Source organism: Trachypithecus francoisi, unplaced genomic scaffold (assembly GCF_009764315.1).
Source record: "Trachypithecus francoisi isolate TF-2019V2 unplaced genomic scaffold, Tfra_2.0 Lachesis_group2, whole genome shotgun sequence".
NCBI lineage: Eukaryota > Metazoa > Chordata > Mammalia > Primates > Cercopithecidae > Trachypithecus > Trachypithecus francoisi.
In genome coordinates, this window is record NW_022681465.1 from 9,957,944 (window position 1) to 9,982,555 (window position 24,612).

The 24,612-nt window shown below is 43.4% G+C and overlaps 1 protein-coding gene across 1 annotated transcript in view; it reads right to left on the minus strand.

Annotated features, from left to right (window-relative positions):
* Positions 1–11,871: 11,871 nt before the first annotated feature.
* The window catches only part of ATPSCKMT (ATP synthase c subunit lysine N-methyltransferase), a 90,657-nt gene continuing 77,916 nt past the window's right edge, over positions 11,872–24,612 (minus strand). The window contains exon 5 of the mRNA XM_033178788.1: positions 11,872–12,058. Within this exon, the coding sequence (XP_033034679.1) occupies positions 12,020–12,058 (39 nt within the window). The 3' untranslated portion in view covers positions 11,872–12,019. The remainder of the gene's footprint in view (positions 12,059–24,612) is intronic.

A 24,612-nucleotide genomic window follows, 5' to 3' on the forward strand; every position in this document is an offset into this window, starting at 1 on the left:
ACTCAATTTTCAGGATTATATATATTACAGGTGAGTATTTATTTTTAGTGGACGTTTTCCACTTTCTCTCTTTTTGCTCCAGCTGTTGGTTTCATAGGGTCAGAGAGAGTTCAGTTGTATAGAGAATGTACTAACTGCTGAATGACTCTGTCAGGCTCCTGTATTCAAGGAGACGGAATTGCATATTACAAGAAAATGATTGTTCAGCTACCTTTTCATTAACAATTTGTCTACAAGGAGACAGGCTTAACTGCTTCTATTGAAGTTGGCAAGCAACAAATTGAATGTGTTCCATAAGGATTATGTCATACTTCAAACATCTGGTGAGCTACAAATACCAAGATATCATGTTTGGAAATAGCGGTGGGTTCACTATTGTTTGGTGGCTGTTTAATTGAATAGTCATAAGTAATACTTTTTTTAAAAAACTTGTCATTATTTGCACAGTCTTCAGTGAAATACTGTAATAGTTTTCTTTTATATATGTTTTTGATCCTTGACACATTAAAGAAAAATGACTTTGGGGAAACTATACTGAAGGTTATTAAGGAAACATCAGCTATAAAATGCATCCTAGGTCAGCTTCTGGTAATGGGGTTCCACTCTGGAGCACACAGAAGACATCCAAAGGTGTGGAGGGGAAAAACTCTAGCTGAGCCCAGGGTTGATGTAGGAGAGCTTTCCCTGAATGCACCCCGAGACTGAGGTCCTGGGGTAAATAGGCCAACCAGAATTCCTTCTGCCTCTGCCTACTGAACAGAAAATCTGTTCCTCCACCTCTCACCCACAATGTTCCAAACTGAATGCTCAACCTTTTAACACATCAAGTGACAACACTAACTTCAGACACTTTCAGAAAGCACCATGTTGGTGCTGGGTTGTCATCATGTATATGGTCAGTAAGTCCACAACAGGTCAAAGCCCTGGAACCCCAGCCATGGTTTCAAGGGGTCCAGGTTTATTATGTCATGTCTGTGAAACATGCGTCCATCAGGAAACCCACTCTTGCTCGGTAATGGAATATTATTCATGAATGCTTACTATATATAAAGTTCATATGCTTAATGCCAAAACAATATTCTGTTCTCCTACTTAATAGAAAGAGATCATTAATTACCAGTGCAGAACGAAAAATACCTAGTTCCACACAAAATAAAGGATATCCATGGAGGCCACGCTGGGCAAGGCCGGCTCCAAGTGTCAGCTACAGACATAAATGCATTGATAGAAAGGAAGAAGGGAAGGTTGTTTTCTAACAAATTTTTGTTTTGTTTTGTTTTTTGTCTGTTTTGTTTTTTTGGTTTTTTGTTTTTGAGACTGAGTCTCCCCCTGTCGCCGAGGCTGGAGTGCAGTGGCACTGTGTCAGCTCACTGCAACCTCCGTCTCCTGGGTTCAAGCAATTCTCCTGCCTCAGCCTCCCAAGTAGCTGGGATTACAGGCATCGACCACCACGCCTAGCTAGTTTTTATATTTTTAGTAGAGACAAGGCTTTCACCATGTTGGCCAGGCTGGTCTTGAACTCGTGACCTCAGGTGATCCGCCCACCTCGGCCTCCCAAAGTGCTGGGATTACAAGCATCAGCCACCACGCCCGGCCTTCTAACAAGTTTTTAAAGGTTGACCTGACTGTTGTTAAGATTACGAAGAAGGACACTGAAACAGTCATTCTCAACCCTTTAAACTCAATGCCCTCTTTTTATAACATGATTTTGTACCCACCCCTTTACTGTCTTGAAATGTAATTCATATAAAATATAACCTAAGACAACACTCATTAGGACGGCTACTATTAAAAATACAGGAAATAACAAGTGTTGGTGAGGATGTCGAGAAATTGGAACCCTTGTACACTGTTGGTGGGAATGTAAAATGGTACAAACCTCCCTGGAAAACAGTAAGGTAGTCCTTAAAAAATTAAAAACAGAATTCCCATGTGACACAGCATCCCACTTCTGGGTGTATATCCAAAAGAATTCAAAGCCGGGTCTTGAAGACATATTTGCACACTCACGTCAATAGCAGCACTATCCACAATAGCCAAGAGGTAGAAGCAACCCAAATGCCCATTGATGAATGAATGGATAAATAGAACGTGGTATATACATAGAATGCAATATTATTTAGTCTTTAAAAAATTCCATTACACATTACAATATGAATAAACCTTAAGGATAGTGTGCTAAGTGAAATAACTCAGTCACACAAGAAAAAACTAATTCTATATCATTCCTTTTATAGGCAGTATCTCAAGTAGTCAAATTCATAGAAACAGAAAGTAGAGTGGTGGTTGCCAAAGGTTGGATGGGAGGGGTAACAGGGAGTTGTTTAATGAATATAAAGTTTCAGATATGCAAGGTGGAAAATCCTGGAGGTGTCTTTCACAATAATGTGAATATGATTGACACTACTGAACTGTATGCTTAAAAAGGGTTAAGAAGTTTTAATACAGATAGCTACAGATAGATATACATATTAACCTGTTTTGTGTTGCTATAATGAAATACCACAGGTAATTAGTAAAGAAAAAAATGTATTTCTCACAGTTCTGGTGGCTGGGAAGTCCAACATCAAGGTGCCAACATCTGGTGAGGGCATCACCCCATGGCAGAAGGTGGAAGTGCAAGATAGCATGTGACAGCAGGAGAGGGAGAGGGGGTCAAACTTGCTTTTTTAATGAAGCCACTCTCTCAATAGCCACTCACTCCCAGGATAACAACATGAATCCATTCATAAAGGCAGAGCCCTCGTGACCTAATCACCTCCTATTATGCTCCAACCTCTAAACACGTGTGCATTGGGGATTTCCAACACATCAGCTTTGGGGGACACATTAAAACCATAGCATTCTGCCCCTGGCTTCCAAAATTCATGTCCTTTTCATAATGCAAAATACATGTATTTCATCCCAATAGCCCCAAAAGTCTTAACTTATTCCAGCACCAACTCAAAAGTCCAAAGCTCAGTCTTATCTGAATCAGATATGAGTAAGACTCAAGGCACAATTCATCCCCAGGAAAATTCCTCTGCAATCTGTGGGCCTGTGAAATTAATAAATTATGTGCTTCCAAAATACAGTGGTGAGGCAGGCATAGGACAGACATTCCCATTCCAAAAGGGAGAAATAGGCAAGAAGAAAGACGTGACTGGTCCCAGGTAAATCCAAGACTCAACAGGGAAAACATCAAGTCTTAAAGCTATAGAACAATTCTCCCTGACTCCATGTCCCACATTCTGGGTACATTGGGACAGGGGCTGGACCTGCAAGGCCACAGGCAGCCCTGCCCCAGTGATTTTGCTGGGCTCAGCCCACCCAGCCACTTTCATGGGTTGGAGTCTCATGCCTCCAACTTTCCCAAGCTGGAGTTGCATGTCGGTGGCCCCACAGTTCTGTGATCTCTGAGATGGCCTTACTGCCATAGGTCAACTAGGCAATGTGGCAGCTTGGACCCCATATTTCAGCTCAGCATTGCCCTAGTAGGGGCTGTCTGTGTTGTCTCCATCCCTGTGAAAAGTTTCAGCCGGGGCCCTCAAGCTGTCAAATACATCTTTGAAATGTACAGATCCCACAGTTTTTGCATTCTGTGTATCTGCAGAGTCAACACCACGTAGATGCCATCAAGGCTTACTGCTTGAGCCCTCTGGAGTGGTGGCACAAGCCATACCTGGGCCCATCTGAGCCATGGCTGGGACAGCTGAGGAGTACTGCGCCTGAACGCAGGGAGCAGAGTCCCAGGCATCTCTAAGCAGTGAATATTGAAGTCCCATGGGCACCTCTCTGGGAAACCTTCTCTGGAAGGCCCTGTTCTGGGCCTGTGATGGGAGGGGCAACCTGCTGAGCCCATCAAATGCCTTTGATGTCATTTCCCCATTGTCTTGATGAATGGCACCTGGCTCCCTTCTATCCACACTAATCTCTTTAGTAAACAGTCTCTTGGCCACACTCTTAGTTTACTCTCCTAAACATGCCTTTTCACTCTTTACATGAGCAAGGCTGCTCATTTCCCATATCTTTTGTTTTGCTTCTCCCTTTTAACTATAAACACCATCTTTAAATCATTTCTCTTCATCCACATCTTACTATATGTGGTTAAAAGTAGCCTATGTAGCTCCTCCAGTATTTTGCTTAGAAATTTCTTCCAACAGATGTCCAAGTTCATTGCTCTTAAATTCCACCTCCCATAAAGCCCCCAGTCGTGGACATGATTCAGCCATGAATTTATAACAGTTCTTTGTGAATTTATAACAAAGATGGCCTTTACTCCAGTTTCCATTACTTTGTTTCTCATTTCCATCTGAGATCTCATCAGAATGGCCTTTACCATATCAGAAATGTTCCTATTTCTACCAGTATTTTGATTAGGACCACTTAAGTAATCTCTAAGAAGCTTCAGACTTTCTCTACAGTTCTCTCCAGAATCATGCTTAATCCTCTGTTCACAGCAATATAGGCTTTTGCTTGTCTGCTCCTGCATGTTTTCCCAGCCTCTACTCATTACCCAGTTCCAAAGGGGCTTCCACATTTTCAGGTTTTATTATAGCTACAGATCCACTTCTCAGTGCCAATTTTCTTTCTTGGCTCATTTTTTGTGGCGATAACAGAAAGATACAGACTGGGTAATTTACAATGAACAGAAATTGATTTGGCTCGTGGTTCTGCAGGCCAGGAGTCCAAGAGCACGGCACTGGCATCTGATGAGGACTTTTGTGCAGCATTATCCCAGGGCAGAGGTGAAAGGGAAAGAAATACTGAGAGCAAAAGATCAAGAGGGGGCCAAAGGTTTTGTAGCAAAGTCACTCTTACAGTAACTAACCCACTCCTGGAATAACAACATTAATCCAGTCATGAAAGCAGAGACCTTGTGACCTAATCAACTCTTACCACACCCTGCCTCCCAAAACTGTTGCACTGGGGGTTGACAGCACATAAACTTTGAGGAATACTTTCAAACAATAGCAATATAAATGATAAATCCTAACACAAATATGATTTTAGAAATAACACACTACCCCAACTGAAATAAAAATGTAAAAAGAAATCTATAGTATAATGTGCATAGAAATGTACATTATACACATTTAGCACAGAAATGCTCAGAAAAGCCAGCACTGGAGGTTGTAATGCAGGAGTCAGATGCTTGCTGCTGTCCTTAGAATCTTCGAGAACATGACAGTCACAGAGGCAGATGGACAGGGCTGGGCTCCACTGGTTAAGTTCACCACCACAGGTGACTTTCCAACTCCAGTGAAGTTCCAAGCAAAAGGATTTACACAATGGTTTCTTTCCTGGAAAATTTAGGGTACATCACAACTATTGGAATACAGGTTTTTTACCCACATGAAAGTTCCACGGTACACTTAAAAAATTATTCAATGGGCAATACTGCCGCATGAATACACGATATGGAGTGTTCCCGGGCCATGCCTACTAAATGCAAGCAGGGCCCCCAAGTCTTTGCCACAATCAAAACTGACCCCTCCAAATTCCATAATGTAGCAACCCCAGGGAGAATCGCCCCTAGAGGAAGCAGTGAGAATTGCCTCACTAAACTATGAGATCCAAAAAGAAAATCAAAGAACGAAGCCTTTTATTCAGGGCTCTGTCACCTGCCAATCAAACAGCTCAGGGCCCACCCCAGGCCACTGCCCAGGGGAGATTTCACCAGGTCTCAGAACACAAGCAAAGATTCGTCTTGGCAAATCCATCTCAGAACAGAACATATGGACACAGGGAGGGGAACATCACACACCAGGGCCTGTCGAGGGTTTGGGGGAAGGGAAGGGAAAGCATTAGGACAAATACCTAACGCATGCGGGGCTTAAAACCTAGATGATGGGTTGACAGGTGCAGCAAACCACCATGGCACATGTTTACCTATGTAACAAACCTGCACATTCTGCACATGTATGCCAGAACTTAAAGTAAAATAAAAATAAAAACAAAAAATCCATTTCAGAACAAAAGTTGGATTTTGGTTCTTAATTTTTTTGACATTCATTTATCTCCTCCTACACATGTTTTCTGTCCTAAAGAATTGGAAATTTTAAAGTTAGCTTTCTGGAGTTTTATTTCACTTAAGACTCTTGAAAATTAAAAGTTTCAGGCTCAAAGCAACAAAGCACTAATGGTGAAAACTGATGTCCTGTTAGACCTCTGAGAGAATCATCTCTGGTCTTCCTGATCCCAAATAATCCCATGCCTGGAGCCACCCATTCTGCCAAGATCTTGGCACTGATCCCAGACTTAACACTAACATCCATATATTTTCACTTGGTGATCGGCAGCTCTCTTCTTGCTCTGTTGAATTACGCAGCCGCCTGGAGGCTCAATCGAGCCACCATTGCTACAATGGCACACCCAGCTTCTCTAGGTTCCTCTGGCCCACAGCACTTACTGGCATTTAGTGTTAACAGAGACAAAAGGCCTAAGGAGGAATGATGTTGTCAAAAGTGTTCAAACCAAAGCGACTCCATCTGGAATAGTGGCTGGGTAAGATAAGGCTGAGATCTACTGGACTGCATTCCCAGGAGGTTAAAGCATTCATAGTCACAGGATGACACAGAAGTCAGCACAAGATACAGGTCCTGAAGACCTTGCTGATAAAACAGGCTGCGGTAAAGAAGTCGGCCAAATCCCACCAAAACCAAGATGGTGACAAAAGTGACCTCTAGTCGTCCTCACTGCTCATTACATGCTAATTACAATGCATTAGCATGCTAAAAGACACTCCCACCAGTGCCATGACAGTTTACAGATGCCATGGCAACATCAGGAAGTTACTCCATATAGGTCTAAAAAGGGGAGGAACCCTCAGTTCCAGGAACTACCCACCCCCATCCCTGTAAACTCAAGAATAATCCTCCCCTTCTTTAGCATATTATCAAGAAATAACCATAAAAATGGGCAACCAGCAGCCCTGAGGGCATAGCCTATGGAGTATAGAGTAGCCATTCTTTTATTCCTCTACTTTCTTAAAAAACTTGCTTTCATTTTACTCTATGGACTCCCCACGAATTCCTTCTTGAGCGAGATCCAAGAACCCTCTCTTGGGCTCTGGATTAGGACCCCTTTCCAGTAACAATGTCACAAAGAAAATGATACTTAAAACATCAATCTGACACTCATTAACATATTAACTACATGTCTTGTACATAAGGAGAGGGGCAGAGGGCTCCCTCGCAGGAATAAGACCACGTAAGAAGGAGGCTTTAGAGGTTCTTATGCCAGCCAGTTCTCCCTGTACTCATATATTTAACCCACATTTACTGAGCACATACTGTGTGCTGGTACTTATTACAACAATAAGACCCAGTGCCCATGTCCACACAGTTCCAACTTGGGGTGTCGGCTGCCATAACAGAGCATCTGACTGCCGTAACATCATCTTCAAGAGCACTGAGGGTAGGATAAAGATAGGAGGTAGCTGTCGGCAGTGAAAATGTCCCCAAAAATAAAATGTCTGAGATCCTGAGATAATGAGGGCAAAGGGGTTTTATGTGCCTGCATGACAAAGAACATTAAAAACTGTAAGCAAGTTTTTTGTCTAGACAGAGCCAAGTCGAGTCTAGGAACCATTATTTGATATGCAATTTTCTACTTAGCAGTGCAGGTATGCAGAATTCAATTTGGGAGTGATCTGTATTCTATTCAGTTTCCACAATAGCATTCAAATGTAGTCAGGAACAGGGGAATTTATCTTCCTGCAAATCCCCTCCCTAGGGGTCCTGTAGCTCACCAATGGATTGCAGTGCTAGCGAGGTGGGCAGAGGTGGGCGGCAGAACAGACAACAGTGAGAAATTACAGCCACAAATCGCCCGCAGGAACCTTGCTGCTGTAGCTGCTGGCTTCTGCCCGCTCCTGTAATTGCAGACCCAAAACCACTGCCAGAAAAGGGATAACTAACCTGCAAAAAAAAAAAATCCTCGCCAGCTAACCAAGGAGGTGGCCTTGCTCTAGTCTAGAGCAGAAAATCTTCTTTTCTAACATATTTCCTTGAGCTAAAACATTTTACCATTTCACCACATTTTATCATTTCTAACATTTGTAGTATGTTTTGCAGTCAAGTTGCATATATTAAATGGTAGTATTTCTTTGTTTCCCCCCAAAAAAGAAATATTCTTATTAAATTGATAATGCATTTTACAATCAGTGTACTAGTTTAGAATCAAGGAAATTCAATAATCACCATGATTTAAAATGCCTTTCCATAGAATAACTAGAAACAAAGCTAAGAGGCTAAGCATTGCTTCCCACCCACATCCATGTAACCAAATGTCTTTTGTTCACATCTCATCAGCCACCCAGTGGTTCAACTTTTGGAAACCCCAGGGAGATAAGTCTTCCCATTAGGCCTAATCCACACCAAAGCCTCAGCAAGGCACATCAGCTGGCCACGCTTTCCCTAGGTAGGAGGCAGCCCACCTCTCATTAGTCTTAGGGCACACTCAAAGACTAAGCCAGGTGGAGTCAGAACGCCTGCACTCAGCCCCATATTCCAATTGTCAATTTTAAGAAAAGTGTGGCCCTGGCGCCCTGACTTCTGCCTTTCCACAGCCAGTGGGGACAGTGAGTTAGATGTGCCAGGGCCACTGTTTGTCCCACCATCCCCCCAGTGCTATGAACAGCTCTGCAGCAGCCTCCTCATTCAGCAAACTTCATGAATACCCAGGAAAAATAACATATTTCAACAATGATTCCGTTCTGGGATGTCGCTAGTTCACTGGGAATCACTCACTGCAGGACAAAGTTACCTTTAACCTCTCATGTACTGTTCACTGCTCCTTCGCGGCTTTTCAATTTGAGATCTACCATCTTGGGCCCCAAAGGGGCTCACTAAGAAAGAATCGATGATGATAAACGGTAGACATTTCCTTTCCAAGTCTTGATCCTAGAACGAGGGAGAATGCTTTGCTTTTCCTAACCACTCTAGGATCTTCATGATCAGCAGCTAAATGTGGAACAAGGTTCAGAGAGCTTTAGGAAGCGTAAGAAACATCACTAGCTCTGGCAGACAAGCCCGCAAACGCCAGGGGTGACTTGAGAGCTGAGTCTTGGTAAATCCATTTAAGGAGCTGTTAATAGCTGGAGCAGTAACTCAAAACTGCCAAGAAGCATCCATTCTCCATGGGATCCTGTTTAAGCCAGACATCTGTCACCACACCTACAGTAGCAACTGTCAACATGAGCAGTGAGCAGGGAGGAATGCAAAAAGCAGATCGTGTCAGGAAATGCAGTTTGACTGGGGAAAAAAAAAAAAAAAAAAGGCTAAAGGAAAATAGAAGGACAATATTTGGGAGTCAAAAAAGTGCCACTGGATGCTGCAAGGTACACAATGGAAAAGGAGCCTGAGAACAAAAGCCACCAAGCAATTAGGAGCACCCCAATGGGGTTATCACGTGACAGTAAATGTCTATGTATTAGGTGCTGAAATTTAGAGGTTTACTTGTTACAGCAACTACTGTGGCCCTAAATAAGATTTTGCATCAGCTTGGCACAGTGGCTCACACCTGTAATCCCAGCACTTTGGAAGGCTAAGGTGGGTAGGTCATGAGGTCAGGAGATAGAGACCATCCTGGCCAACATGGTAAAACTCTGTCTCTACTAAAAATATAAAAATTAGCTGGGTGTGGTGGCGCATGCCTGTAATCCCAGCTACTCAGGAGGCTGAGGCAGAAGAATCGCTTGAACCTGGGAGTCAAGAGGTTGCAGTGAGCCGAAATCGCACCACTACACTCCAGCCTGGCAGCAGGCTCAAAAAAAAAAAAGAATGTGCATCAGGCCAGGCACAGTGGCTCATGCCTGTAATCCCAGCACTTTGGAAGGCTGAGATGGAAGGATCACTTGAGCCCAGAAGTTTGAGGCCAGCTTGTACAACATAGCGAGACCCTATCTCTACAAAATAAATTTTAGGCCGGGCGCGGTGGCTCAAGCCTGTAATCCCAGCACTTTGGGAGGCCGAGACGGGCGGATCACGAGGTCAGGAGATCGAGACCATCCTGGCTAACACGGTGAAACCCCGTCTCTACTAAAAAAATACAAAAACTAGCCGGGCGAGATGGCGGGCGCCTGTAGTCCCAGCTACTCGGAGGCTGAGGCAGGAGAATGGCGTAAACCCGGGAGGCGGAGCTTGCAGTGAGCTGAGATCCGGCCACTGCACTCCAGTCCGGGCAACAGAGCGAGACTCCACCTCAAAAAATAAATAAATAAATAAATAAATAAATAAATTTTAAAAACTAGTCAAGCACGGTGGCGTGCACCCGTGGTCCCAGCTACATGAGAGGTGCTCCATCCAATGGAACCGTCTGCATCTAGTCACTCTCCAGCCCAAACTCATGCCTTTCCATTATTCCTGAACCTCATCTTTTTCTACAAATACACTATGCCATAGATGTGCTGCATGTGTGATTTAGATCTTTTTATATTGCCTTGCTACACTATGATGGATGCATAATCATTTTTGTTGTTCTTAAGACAGGTCTCAATCTGTCACCCAGGGTGGAGTGCTGTGGCATAATCACAGCTCACTGCATCTCGACCTCCTGAGCTCAAGCCATCCTCCCATCTCAGCCTCCGATGTAGGTGGGACCACAGGAGCCTACAACCACGCTTGGCTAATTGTTTTCTTTTTTTGTAGAACAAGGTCTTACCATATTGCCCAGGCTGGTCTCAAACTCCTAGGCTCAAGCAGTCTACCCACTTGGCCTCTCAAAGTGCTGGGATTAAAGGTATGGGCCACCTTGCCCAGCCTAACACACAATCTTTTTTTAAAACTTTTTTTTTTAATTCAGGGGTACATGTGCAGGTTTGTTAGGTGGGTAAACTTGTGTCATGGGGATTTGTTGTACAGATTATTTGATCACCCAGGTATTAAGCCTAGTAGCCATTAGTTATTTGTCCTGATCCTCTCCTTCCTCCCACCCTCCACCCTCTGAAAGGCCCCAGTGTGTGTTGTTCCTCTCTATGTGTCCACATGTTCTCATCATTTAGCTCCCACTTATAAGTGAGAACATGTGGTATTTGGTTTTCTGTTCCTGCATTACTTTGCTAAGGATAATGGCCTCCAGCTCTATCCATGTTCCCACAAAAGACATTATCTCATTCTTTATTATGGCTGCATAGTATTCCATGGTGTATATGTATCACATTTTCTTTATCCAGTCTACCACTGATGGGCATTTAGGTTGATGCCATGTCTTTGCTATTGTGAATAGCTGATGCACAATCTTTTTTTTTTTTTTTTTTTTTTTTTTTTGAGACGGAGTCTCGCTCTGTCGCCCAGGCTGGAGTGCAGTGGCGCGATCTCGGCTCACTGCAAGCTCCGCCTCCCGGGTCCATGCCATTCTCCTGCCTCAGCCTCCCGAGTAGCTGGGACTACAGGCGCCACCACCTCGCCCGGCTAGTTTTTTGTATTTTTAGTAGAGACGGGGTTTCACCGTGTTAGCCAGGGTGGTCTCGATCTCCTGACCTCGCGATCCGCCCGTCTCGGCCTCCCAAAGTGCTGGGATTACAGGCTTGAGCCACCGCGCCCGGCCCTGATGCACAATCTTAATGAAGGTCTCTAAGTTCTCTGAGCCTCAATGCCCTCATTCATAAAATGAAGATAATAATAGCTAACAGATAAAAATAAGAATGCTGACTTTACAAGTTTGTTGTGATCATTAATTGGGAAGGGTGGATTTTGGAACATGAACCTGGAACATTATAATTCTTCTTTTGGATTTGTTTTTGCCTTTTTCCAAAGAATAAAGGCTAAGAATCACCAGGAACTTCAAGAAGGTAAATAAAATTTAACATCACTAATAACAAGAAGTAGCTTACTAGAAACAACTATGAGGGAAATAACACTTAAACACAGTTTTGTTCTGTGTAACAGGGGGCATCCCATCTTTGAGTTTTTTTCTTTTTGAAAAGTGCTTAGGGTTGGGTCCAGTGGCATTTGTGAAGAGCAGGATGTGAGGCAGAAAAACTATTGCTTAAAACCAGTTTCTCCTCTGCCTGTTGTTCACATGCTGGTCTTTTCCATTAAACCAGGCGTATCCTCAGAAGACACACAGGAACTTTCTGGAAGGAAGGAATGAGAGCAGAAGGGATGAGTACCACCTCCAGGTTGGGTTCCTGAAAACTTTCACCTGGCTCACCTCCAACATTCTTTCTCCCCTTCCTGCTGACTGGAGTGCCAATATCTAGGGTGACCTCGAAAGCAACAACTGCAGAGCCATTGTCATCCAAAGTCCCTGAGTGACCACATGGAGCAGAGCCACTCACGAACCTGAAGGGCTCTCCTGAGAACCATTACAAACCTCTGATTTATTATTATTCAGCTTCTCTGTTTTGAGCTTTCTTTGTTATAGCAACTGGCGCTACCCCAGCTAAAGCAAACTTACCCACCTTTGTATTCCAAGTGCCTACAATAGGGCGTGGCTCTGTTCTTAAGGTGCTTAATGAATAGCTGTCTCACTAAATAACCCACATACACTATCTATTCCTGGGAGGCAGCTCTATCCAGAATTTCTCCCAATTGTGGGGAGAAAAAAATAAGATAAAACAAAACATATACCTCCCATTATGAAGAAAAAGAAAATCTCATTAAAAAAATAAGAATGATGACGTCTGCAAGTATCTGTTCCAGCCATCTGGAGGGTACATACAATGTAGACAGTATCAATGCCTGAAATAGGTATCTTCATTTCTTCCCCAGACAGTGTCTCCCTTCCTTTAAGGTGCAACATTCCAAAAGAATTTGAGGAAACCTCCCCTCCACCACTCACTGCATCGTTGAGTGAGACTGACTCCACCTACCCTGCCTCATTCAAGGTTTGTGTTGCATCTTCCTTGCCACAGAGATTGATCTGGGGATGGTTTGAGGAGGTTGGCTAGACCACAAAGTCTGGCCGAGGCATTAAAATTGAATAGAATCAAAGGTGTGAACTCAGTTCAAGATTGTTTTCACTTCTATATCCTACTGAGATAGCAAACAGTGCAAAAGATATTCCTAAGATAAAGTTGCATGTACAAGCCAGGGGTTTCCTAGATACTCAAAGAGGCAGATCCAAAATTAGAAGTCAGTGCAGCCTTTGCAGAATGAGCAATGCATCAGGTTAGAGAGTCTTGCAGCCTGGAATTCATCACCCAGAATTCATCATTTTATACTATGAGGTCGGAGGGCTGCATCAACAGACAAGGGTCTGAGTGCTACCACAGAAGGAAACTATAGGTGTAGTTCCCTGCTCCCTGCACCATGTTCTATGAGGCACTGGGCCTACGGTAGGCTTGGCCAGGGCCCACCAGAGTCCACCCATTTGTGGGGCTACAGATGGACAGCTCTCATACCCACCTTGTCTAATCACTCCAAGTGTCACAAACAACTGTTACTAGGATGCGGCATCACACAAAAAGAATAATGATAACCCAAAACTAAATAGTATGTGATACTAATTATAGAGTAAGCCCTTGCTCAGAAAAGGTAATTATACAAATCTACCAGTGAGTATTTCCATCTTGAGCCCGCTGGAGTATGTGAACATCATTTATGAGGCTGCCATCATTGGTCCTTACCTAAGAGCACCTTGAGTTTTCCTTGTGAGGCTTCTCTCAGTAAAACACTCTTTCAAAAAAAAAGTGTGTTCTTGGGACCTTCAGCTGCTCACAGAGGTTGCTGCCCTTCTAAGATGATGATGTGACGGGATCAGCAGTCCTTGCTGGGAACCCTAGGCTCCAGGTCCCTTTGGTGAGCCCAGCCCCTCCATCCCAGCATCCTCTGTCATCTGAGGAAACAACTAGAGGAAATCACTAGCTACACCCATTACAATAACCCCTACCAGGAGAACACTACTTCATGATCCTTGACCTCTCTCTGCCACTCAGTCTGTAGTGGGTTGAGTGGAGCGCTCCCAAAACTTCATGTCTATCCCAAAATTCACAAGGTAACCTTATTTAGAAATAGGATCTTTGCAGATGCAGTTAGTTAAGGAACTTAAGACAAAATCATAATGGATTTTTAGGGTAATCCTTAAGTCCAATGGCTGGTATCCTTACAAGAGGAGACACACAGGGAAGAAGGCCATGTGAAGATGGAGGCGGAGACTGGAGTGATGCAGCCACAAGCCAAGGAATGCCTGGGGCCACCAGATGCTGGGAGGATCCTCCTCTGAAGCCTTCAGAGGAAGCATGGCCCTGCTGACACCTTGAGTCTAGACTCCTAGCTTCCAGAGGCATGAGATAATAAATTCCTGTTATTTTAAGCCACCTAATTTGTGGTACATTATTATGGCAAACCTAGGAAGCTAATATGAAATCTGTCTTAGTCCATTCAGGCTGCTATAATAAAATACCTTAGACTGGGTAGCTTATAAACAACAGACATTTATTTCCCACAGTTGTGGAGGCTGGGAAGTCCAAGATCAATGCACTGGCAGATTTGGTATCTGGTGAGGACCCGCTTTCTGTCATTTCATAGATGATGCCTTCTGGTTGTGTCCTCACGTGTTGGAAGGGACTAGCTAGCTCTCCGAGTTCTTTTATAATCCCAGTCATGAGGGCTCTCCCCTCATGACCAAATCACTTCCCAAAGGCGCTACCTCCTGATACCATCACTTTGGGGTTCGAATTTCAACTTATGAATTGGGGTAGAAGGGATCACAGCATTCAGACCATAATGCAGTCCATATTTACCAAAGGATCTTCTCAAACTGCGTCTGCCTCCCCAGCCAGCAGTGCCTCAGCAGGTACCATACAGCCCCAAACACTGCCTCACTGGCTCAGACCCTTGGGCTTCCACCCCATTTGTTTTTCCCCCAAAGAAAAGTGGCAGGACCAGCCAGGTGGCTTTATCCCCTCTGCCACTCAAAGAATGAGTCCGGCATTCTGTAACCATACAATTTCCTCCTGATGATGGGAATCAACCCACCACCTCAAAGGTGCCAGGTAACTCAAGGGGATGTGCCAGGCCATCCCTAGGAAGGTGAGTGCTATGAGTCCTGTCCAGAGTCCACTCTTCTCTGAGGACCAGGCAGCAAGGTCCCACCTGCAACTTTACAGTGAGGTGGTAGTGCAACCTACAGTCATTTGGGGAAACACATTCTCCCACACGCTCATCAACTGTTCAGCACACTTTGACTTTCTCTGCCCAAACTGGCTGTACCCAGTTTGCCTATGACAGGGCAGGGCATCAGCCGTTTACCCTTGGAGGCTGCCTTGTGAATGGTCCTTTTTATTCTGAGCAGTGAGGGTCACCCCTGCCCCTGCCACAGCAGTCTGCTTTCCCTTTAGGTCGAGTCCTGAGATTTTTAGCCCTCCAGGGAGGAGTGTAGCCACCACTCGTCACCTGGGTTAACAGCAGACAAGTCTGTAGGTTTCACCCAGCACCTTGGGACACTTACTTCTGAAGCTTGCAGCATGAACCTGGGCTGTGCACCCAGCAACCTAGCGTCCTCACGAAGAAAAAGTGAGAGTGTGGACATGAGGACATCCATGCAGTGAGCATACAGCTGCACCAAATCACACCCTGTCAGCCCACAGCCCATGGCTTTGGTGCAGGGCCCTGGAGTGAGGTGCTACCTCCTGCCACCCCTGGGTACCCTCCGGGAAATACCCTCCCTCCAGGGATACTCAGGCAGGGGCCGCTGGTGCAGCCTTATTTCTGATAGACCCAGCTGTAATCCTAGTACAGGAACCGGGTTGGCCACCTCGCCCCTGCTACTGGCACAGCAATTTCCCCTTTCCCTACTTCGACCTGGCTTAGATTTCTAAGTCTATTGTCCTTAGATGATACACCCACTACACCAGGAGAAGGCCCTTTCCAGCTCCCAGGCTATTTATGATTGACCAGACGGACAACTGGAACTCGAGCTGCACTCAGAGGCGACAGCAATAAACCCACAATTAGGCAGGGGCAGCACCTGTGGGTCTGGGCTCCATGCCATGCCCTGGACAGTGCAATTAGAGGAGTGAGAGGCACTGGGATGATCCTGGTCCTCACCAGGTATTACCAGCATCTGAGCAGGGACTAAGCAGCAAATTCCATGTGGTTTTGTGTGGCACGGACGTGTCTGGGAGCAGGATCAGCCTGCTCCGGGCCCCCCTCCTCATGCTCCAGCATGGCTGGCTAGCCCTGTGTTGGCTGACTCACACCAAGAGCCTGGTTTGTGCCCAGGACAGCAGGTCCCATTTGCTAGGCCTTGTCCCCATGACTAGAGGTCAGGTGTCCTCCAAGTTTCACTCCAGAACCTACTCCAAAATAGTTGTTCCTCCCTCCAGTCCTGGCCCAAGGGAAAGTGTGCTGAGTGCCCAAGTGGCTCTTCCATCTCAGCAGACCCCCCCTCCACATGCCCTCATGCCCCCATAGAGGACCCCACAGGGCCCGCAGCTCAGGACCTGCGAATGCCCTGGGCTCCAGTCAGGCCTCCCAGGAGACAGGGCTCTTGCCTGGATTTCCCTCTTTTCCCATTTTCCACTTAAACTTGAGGTTATTCTTATCAATACTGTTAACTATGCCAAAAGCTAGGCCTAACCATGCTGTCTATCCAGGCTTAAATTTTGGCAAGAATAAGGCCAGGGTCTTACGGAAGACTGCTTTCACTTTGGTTTATCATCAAACCAGACAACAAGTAGTGGTGACTACACATGAGATAAGGACCCAAAGGAAGTTGAGACGCTGCCCACGGCCCCCCAGTCTCTCCTGAAGGTGGGCCTAATGTCATAGTCAGCATCTGCATGGAGTGGCATGAGGAGAGCATTGTCCAGGTCACAGACGCTCAGAGCCTTGGGCTCCATGAGGCCAGGAGAGGGGCCACGTCAGCACCAAGGGTTTTCTTGCCACTGTGAAGGGGTCCATCACTGCACTCAAGCTTCCTCTTTCCTGGTCTAGTTGTCCCAGAGCAGGCCTGTCTGACCTACCACACATCATAAAAGTGACAGAGAATACTTGTTAAATGCTATATGCATACAAGTATGAATGCACTTAATCATTATAGCAATTATTATTCCTATTTTCCATGTGAGGAAACTGAGGCACAGAAAAATTCAGTGACTTGCCAAGTCCAGCTCTCCTCAGGCATGGAGAAGAGGGACAAGCAAGTCCTCCAGCTGATAGTCTGGAGCACCACAGCATGTACCCAGCTTTCAGAAATCTCCTGATCCAAAGATGTGCTCTTTCCTAATCTTTTTGAAATGCCCCTAAACTTCAGAAAGTTGCGTCCAACACTCTCTCTCTCATGAAGTAAAAACAGGGCTGCTGAAGTCAGCCGATAAATCTGGCACCTCCCCAGATTTTGCTTTGACATCCCTCCCCTAGTAGAGAGAAGGAATACTTGGTCCTTTCGGTTTCCTCCACAATCTGCATCTTCCCTGGCAAAGTTTCCACTGAGCCCACCCATCGAACATGGGCAGATGATAGCCACAGGTCTGAGCCCACACACTGAACATGGCCAGATGATAGCCACAGGTCTGAGCCCACCTATCGAACATGGCCAGATGATAGCCACAGGTCCAGTTAGCTGTTTGAAGCCTCAGATGACTGCCACAAGTAAAATGATGCCCTGAGGTCCAGCAACAGTAAAGCCTTCTCCAGAGTACCTCTTCCAGAATGTTCTCATAAGATTGAACTTTTCCTGGGTACACTACAAGCTACCCGAGCAATAGAAGTGATCATCAGGAGTGACTGGCAACAGGAGATAGGGAGACAGAAATGTTTGTGTTAAAACGCCTCCCAAGAGATTTTGAAAGCAACCCATCCCTGGGTAAGCTCCAGGAATAAAAATGTGAAATCTCACCTCCCCAATCTGGTCTTCATATTTTTTATTTTTTCTGATGATAGAAAATAATATGTACTCATTATGAATTTTTAAAATTAAATTAAAAGTGAATAAAGTAGAAAGTGAAAAGCCTCTAACATCTAGCCTCCTCAAAAAAAAAAATCCTCAAGTAATAGATGGGTGCATATCTTCTAGAGCTTTCTATACCTATATAAATAGATGTAACATTGACCACTTAGTCAAGCTATCATGTGTCTTAATGTTCCAGCAGTAACATGGGCTTATAACACATTGAAAATGTAAATCAATCATTATACATACTTAAAGGCAAGTAGATTTTTTTTTTTTTTTTTTTTTTTTTTTGAGACAGAGTCTCGCTCTGTCGCCCGGACTGGAGTGCAGTGGCCAGATCTCAGCTCACTGCAAGCTCTGCCTCCTGGGTTTACGCCATTCTCCTGCCTCAGCCTCCCGAGTAGCTGGGACTACAGGCGCCTGCCACCTCGCCCGGCTAGTTTTTGTATTTTTAGTAGAGACGGGGTTTCAGCGTATTAGCCAGGATGGTCTCGATCTCCTGACCTCGTGATCCGCCCGTCTCGGCCTCCCAAAGTGCTGGGATTACAGGCTTGAGCCACCGCGCCCGGCCGGCAAGTAGATTTTTATAATAATGTCTGGCTTCTGTATTTTTCCCTATAGTTTTGTTCTGCTACCTCCAGCACAACTCTTCCTGTTCCTACGTCTCCAAGCATAAGGAAACAGTTCTGGATGAGTTGGTCAGATGACACAGATTAAACTGGCCCAACCATGTCCCAGATGACAGGAATTTGTTCTGAATACTGGGATGTCACCCACCTGGGCGCTTGCTTTAGTGAGATGACAGCATGATACCCTCAGGTTGATGACAGGTGATGGTGCTTACTGTTTGAGAGAACAGATCTAGGTGTCTCAGGTGAGGGAAGGAGGTCCTAGAATCCAGAAATTCCAGGAAGTCTCTTCTTCCCCTATTAAAAGCCAAGTGCACAAGGTTTAACAGGATTCTTGTGATGGCCATGGACTCAGCTTGGTAAAAGCCTGCCCTGGAGAATCTAATGGATCAGCTTTGGGAGATACCACAGTGCAGTCTATGAACCAGGAAGCAGGCCCTCGCCAGACACTGAATTTACTGGTGCCTTGATCTTGGACTTCCCAGCCTCCAGAACTGTGAGAACTAAAAGTCTGTTCCTTATGAATCACGCAGTCCATGGCATTTTGTTATAGCATCCAAATAAACTAAGATACCTCCTCTCTTATGTACAAAACCCACCTATGGACCTCTAGGACCTCCATGGATTCCAGGCTAAGAACCCCTGCCTTTAATTAAAGGAAAAAAGATTCAGCAGTTCTCTGCCATCCTACACAGTTGCCCAACTTTCCCCAGGTTAAAGTGTACTAATATAAAAAAAAAAAAATCTGAAAGATGAAGAACTAAAATGAAGAAACAGCTCTCACTAGGAGAACACCCCATCTAACATGCATAAGTAAGACATGTTTTATCTGTATGGTTGCCATTTATTTTTCTAACTTAGGTAATTTATCTGAACATATTTTTCTTTTCATTTCCAGTCAGTATATGAAAGAAGTCTTAGCTTCATAATTTTAGTTCTTGGGGAATTTGGTAAAACGTACTGGCCATCAAATTCTTGGGTAGAATCTTCTCCATAGCAATAAATCTCAGAAAAAAAATGAAAGAAAGATGATGTACTACATCATTTCTGATTCCAGTACTATTTCTGGTTTAACATATGACTTTTATGTCTTTGTTAACATTTTTATCTAGCTTTGTGCAAATAGATGGGAAAATATCTAATGTGGTATAAAAATATAACTGTAAAATAAAAGCTCTAGGTGAAGCCATAAGCAGGAATAATCAGCTACAAAAATATCTCTCAAGTTGAATAATATAGAGTTTTAGCTGAACTATCAATTTTGAATACAATTACAGCCCAGTAGTTAGTAGATCATTCAGAAATGGATATTTTACTGTTCTACTTTTCAAATTACAATGTGGAACTTTTAGCAATAAAGGGCAGTTTGAAGAAGTGAAAAGTCATAAAATGGGAAATGGAACATATCTAGCAGGAGCAAGGGGAAAAAGGAAGTGTGAGGAGCATTTAATGGGGCCGGCATCACTATGGTTTTAGGAAGAGAATGACTTCTGATCTGAATGTCCCAAGAGATTGGGTAATAAAGGAACACTGGATGAGTTCAATTTAAAAAAAAATGAGTAAATGCTCTGAAATGAATATTGAGGAGAAAAATTCACACTATGTCTGCTACAATTAAAATTAGTATTTGTAAATTGGAATCATCAATAGAAAAATGCTATGCCAACTGCAATTTAAGGATATTACCACCTGGAAGCAACTACATACTCAAGACAAGTTCATTAAAGTGATTATTTCTCTAAATTGGTAAAATTCCTATCCAGAAGATATTCCCTATGCTCCAAGTCAAAACAGACAAAGTTGGGCTCAAAAACATCTCCTACCTCACACATGAAAGAAGGTTTAAAATTTCAGTTCATTGAGGAGAGCTGAAGTCCCTGAGGGAGACACTAGATCTGACTTCCAATGCTCTGAGCAAACCTACCATTTGCTCCAGAAGAAGACAGCATCTCTATCTTGCCATTTAAACAGCCTTGAAAAGTTAGTCCAGAGCAAAGGCTGTCAGTGCTGCTTTCGCAAGACATTCAGAAACGCAAATGATGATTGCACTGACATGGGGTTCTCTTCAACAGCGATAGATGTCAGAAGACAATGGAATAATATCAACGTAATAAAAAAAAGCTTAGAATTTTATCCCCTCAAAAGTGAGGGCAACATAAAACTATTGTCAGATACATGTAACCATTATAATGAGCTATCAAAATTTGGGGATATATGGCTGGGCGCAGTGGCTCACACCTGTAATCCCAGCACTTTGGGAGGATGAGGCAGGCAGATCGCCTGAGGTCAAGAGTTCGAGACCAGCCTGGCCAACATGGAGAAACCCCATCTCTACTAAAAATACAAACATGCACACCAGTAATCCCAGCTACCCAGGAGGCTGAGGCAGGACAATTGCTTGAACCCGGGAGGCAGAGGTTGCAGTGGGTTGAGATCACACCACTGCACTCAAGCCTGGGTAACAAAGTAAGGCTCCATCTCAAAAAAAAAAAAAAAAAGTGGGGATATAATCATAAAGCAACTGAAAATTACTAATTTCTGCCTCTCATTTTCCCTTTAAAACTACTGGTCGACAAGTCCTTCTACTCGTGGATAAAAAATCAATCCTGTGAATTTTCTGGTCACCATGAGAATAAAAAACTTTTAAAGACCTAAATCACAAAACAAAAGATCAATTTCACACTTTAAATATCCAACAAGCATCAAAATTCAAAGTTTGATTCCCAGTTGAGGTTTTTCTCCCTCCCCCAGGTCAGGGTGTTGCAGGTGAAAAACTTGTAGTTAAGGAAGAGGGTAGCATAGGCTCTTCTCCTTTCTCCAGCTGTACTTCTATGTCTCCTCCCTAAATATGGCTTCTGATCCCTCCAGGTCAAGCAGGAAAAAAGAAGAGGCAAGGAGAGCAGGAAGGCTCCCACTGACTAGTATGGGGAAGTGAGCTAGCATCCGTGCTCTTGGGGTTCTGCAAGTGTTTATATCTGACTCTTTTTGTCATGGTGCTTTCAGGGGTCTTCTGAGACTCCCCTCTCCCATCCATAAAAACTATTCATGAAGTTCCCTTGATGAGCATGAGTCTTTTCCAGCAGGTAAAGACCCTTTCATGCTCATCAAGAGAACTGCATGAGACTTTCCTGCTCGTTAAGGGAACTCCTGGAGACCCCTTCTCTGATCTCTAGGAATATGGTGAGACCTCCATTTTCTCTCTTCTTGGAGACAATTTTCCCCTCCATGTGGCCTGCTGGGCAAGACTTAAAAAGCCACACACTGGCTTTCTTAGGTATATAGTCCATATCTTGTCCACAAAATGCATTCAAACATCCTTTGCCTCCACAAACTCTGGGAAAGTAATGATCTTCCAAAGACGCCCTCTCCCTTGTGGCCAAAAGCCACATCAGCCTATCTTAGCATTGCAATATCACCAACCTGACTCAGTCACCATCTTTTCTGTCTCCCAAAATGCAAGACATTCATATTATTCTTTTTGGCAGTCCTCTCAAAATGCTTCTTCTTAATTTGCAGTTAGGAAGTTATTTAATAATGTACAGCACTTTCCAAAAGTAAATTATAATCTTCAAAACGCTTCATTCAATTTCTATTCATCTATTTCTTGGTCTCTCCAACTTCTTTCCAAAAGTAAATTATGATCTTCAAAACTCTTCATTCAATTTCTATTCTTCCATTTCTTGGTCTCTCCAACTTCTTTATAAGGCATTGATTAGTAGTTAAATCTGAATAGAGTCAAATCTGAATGACGGGAAAAGCTGGTTTTCTGCCATTTTGTTTTACAGTCCTTTGGAATATAGCTTCTGTCATCTTCATGGCTGGGAAATGTTCCATTTTACCACCTTGTTACACATCAGGTAACTCTTCCTGAAGAGCTATGTATTCAAGCAGGAAAAAAAATGAACCCACAGAGAAAGCATTGTATACAAGGAACAGAAATTGATAATGTCAATACATTTAATCATTAATTACCTCAAAGTTACTAATATTGCCATTTTTAAAAAGGATGGGAGTTCCCAGTTAAATATGTGAATTAAACAGATTTATTTATCTTGATTTCCTATTAAAACTCCACTATAGGGACAATAAAGATATTTTTAAGGTCATAAATACATAAGGACAGTGGGGAAGGCAATGACAGCTGAATAGAGATATTAACAAAATATTTGAAGCTAGAAAGCAGGTGTACGTGTATAACTAATTTAAAAGAGCAACGGAAGCTGAAATTGACGTGCTTATGAGTGAGAACATGAAAAAGAAGCAAGCTGATTCAATACACACTTCCAAAGACAGGAATTGGGGGCACCTTTGCTGACAGGGCTTGGGGACAAGGCTGAAAACAGAAAACTTGGTTGGAAGTCTTTAAAAAGGCAAGTAGACATAAAGATTCTCTTTCATCCCAGATAACCAGGCAACTCTACCTCCCTTGCGTTGGCAGTATGCTACAGCTTTGCAGCTCTGACCTCAGTGGTACTGCTGAAAACAGAGGTGAGACCCCTACCGAATTAGGGGATTCAGTCCAAGTGTCAAGTCCTGAGTTGAGACCAGCCTCCTTCTCCATTTATCTATCAGATTGCTGGAAGTAAGGTTTCTAAACTCCAATAAGTGACAAGGGTAACCCAGGAAGAGCAACAGCACAGTAGCAAGATCTGCAGACACTGACATTTGAAGGCTCCCAATGAAATGACCATGTCACTGCATATTCACCATGAAGTCAACAAGCCCTGTCAATGCACAGAGTCCCAAACACCCCATCCTAGAAAATGAGCCACCAGTTTTTCCTAAGAAAACTAAGGAGGCTTTCCTTATCTATTTAGAGATCCTTGTCTAGTGGTTTCTGTTTATTGCTACAGTAATCCTGCATGGCAAATAACCACCAAACCTTACTAGACAATGATCTGCTTTTCTTTTCCACAGATCCACAGGTCAGCCACAGTTGAGCTAGGCTCACCTGGGCTCAGACGGACATAAGGCAGTAGAAATCTCTGCCATGTGCTCTTTCTCAAAGGCTGCAGTTGATACAGTATAAATCCAGAAAGGGCAAAACATAAAATCTAGCAGAGAAAAAGGAAATTCCTAGGATGCTAACAGTTGGAAGTACAAGCCCAATAGCTGTAATGCAATAGGAATAGAGAGGGGCTATAGTCAATAATAACTTAACTGTACATTTAAAAATAACTCAGAGAGCGTAACTGGATTGATTGCACCTCAATGAATAAATGCTTGAAGATATCAATACATGTGATTATTATGTCTTGCATGCCTTTATCAAAACATCTCATGTACCCTGTAAATATATATACCTACTATGTATCCACAAAAATTAAAAATATAAATAAATCACAGCAATAGAAAGCAAACAGACCTATTAGAACAGGAAGATAGGGCTTATTTTACAAGTTTGACCTAACGGAAACTTGGAATAAAAGGCCTTGCTATAAAAGAGCTGGTTGAGAGTGTGGAAAACGAGGAATGAGAAAAGATGCAAGGGAAGAAGAAAAAAACCAATTCCTAATAGAAGGAACTAAAAAATGCACAGGAAAGGAAATGGAATCACTAAAAAATTATTTGGCTCATCTGTGAACAAGATTTACACAGCTAAAATAAAACACTGAATATGCGAACCCCTCTATCCCTAAATGTGGAAGGTGGAGGGGAAATTATATATAAACCTGTACATGTAATATCTGTAACCTCATGTATGCATAATCAACATTTTACAGAGAGAAGATGTGATGAGGGGAAATGCAGGCAAGTGAGGGTTGTATAATAGTATGGCAAAGCTAAATCCTGATCTTTCATAGTATAAAGTCAACAGTAATAAAACTGTAACCTAAAACTGAAAAGCCAAGAAATGGCATTATCCGCATCATATTTAGAATTATAGAGGGAAAGACACGAGAAAACAGCAAAAAGAATAGAAAGTGTTTGCTAATGGGAGTGGGAAAAGATAGAGAAAAGGAACACCTTCTTTCATTATACAAATTATGTAAAATGCTAATTGCCTAATGTAAAAATTAAATTTTAAAAAAGCAAAATTAAAACTCCAGACAAAAGTAATAAGCTCGGAGGGTATCAATGAGTAAGCAATTGTTTTGGTTGCTCTTTAACTAGGGAGGAGGAAGAAAATACATAATACCTTTAATCTCTGTTAGAAAAACGT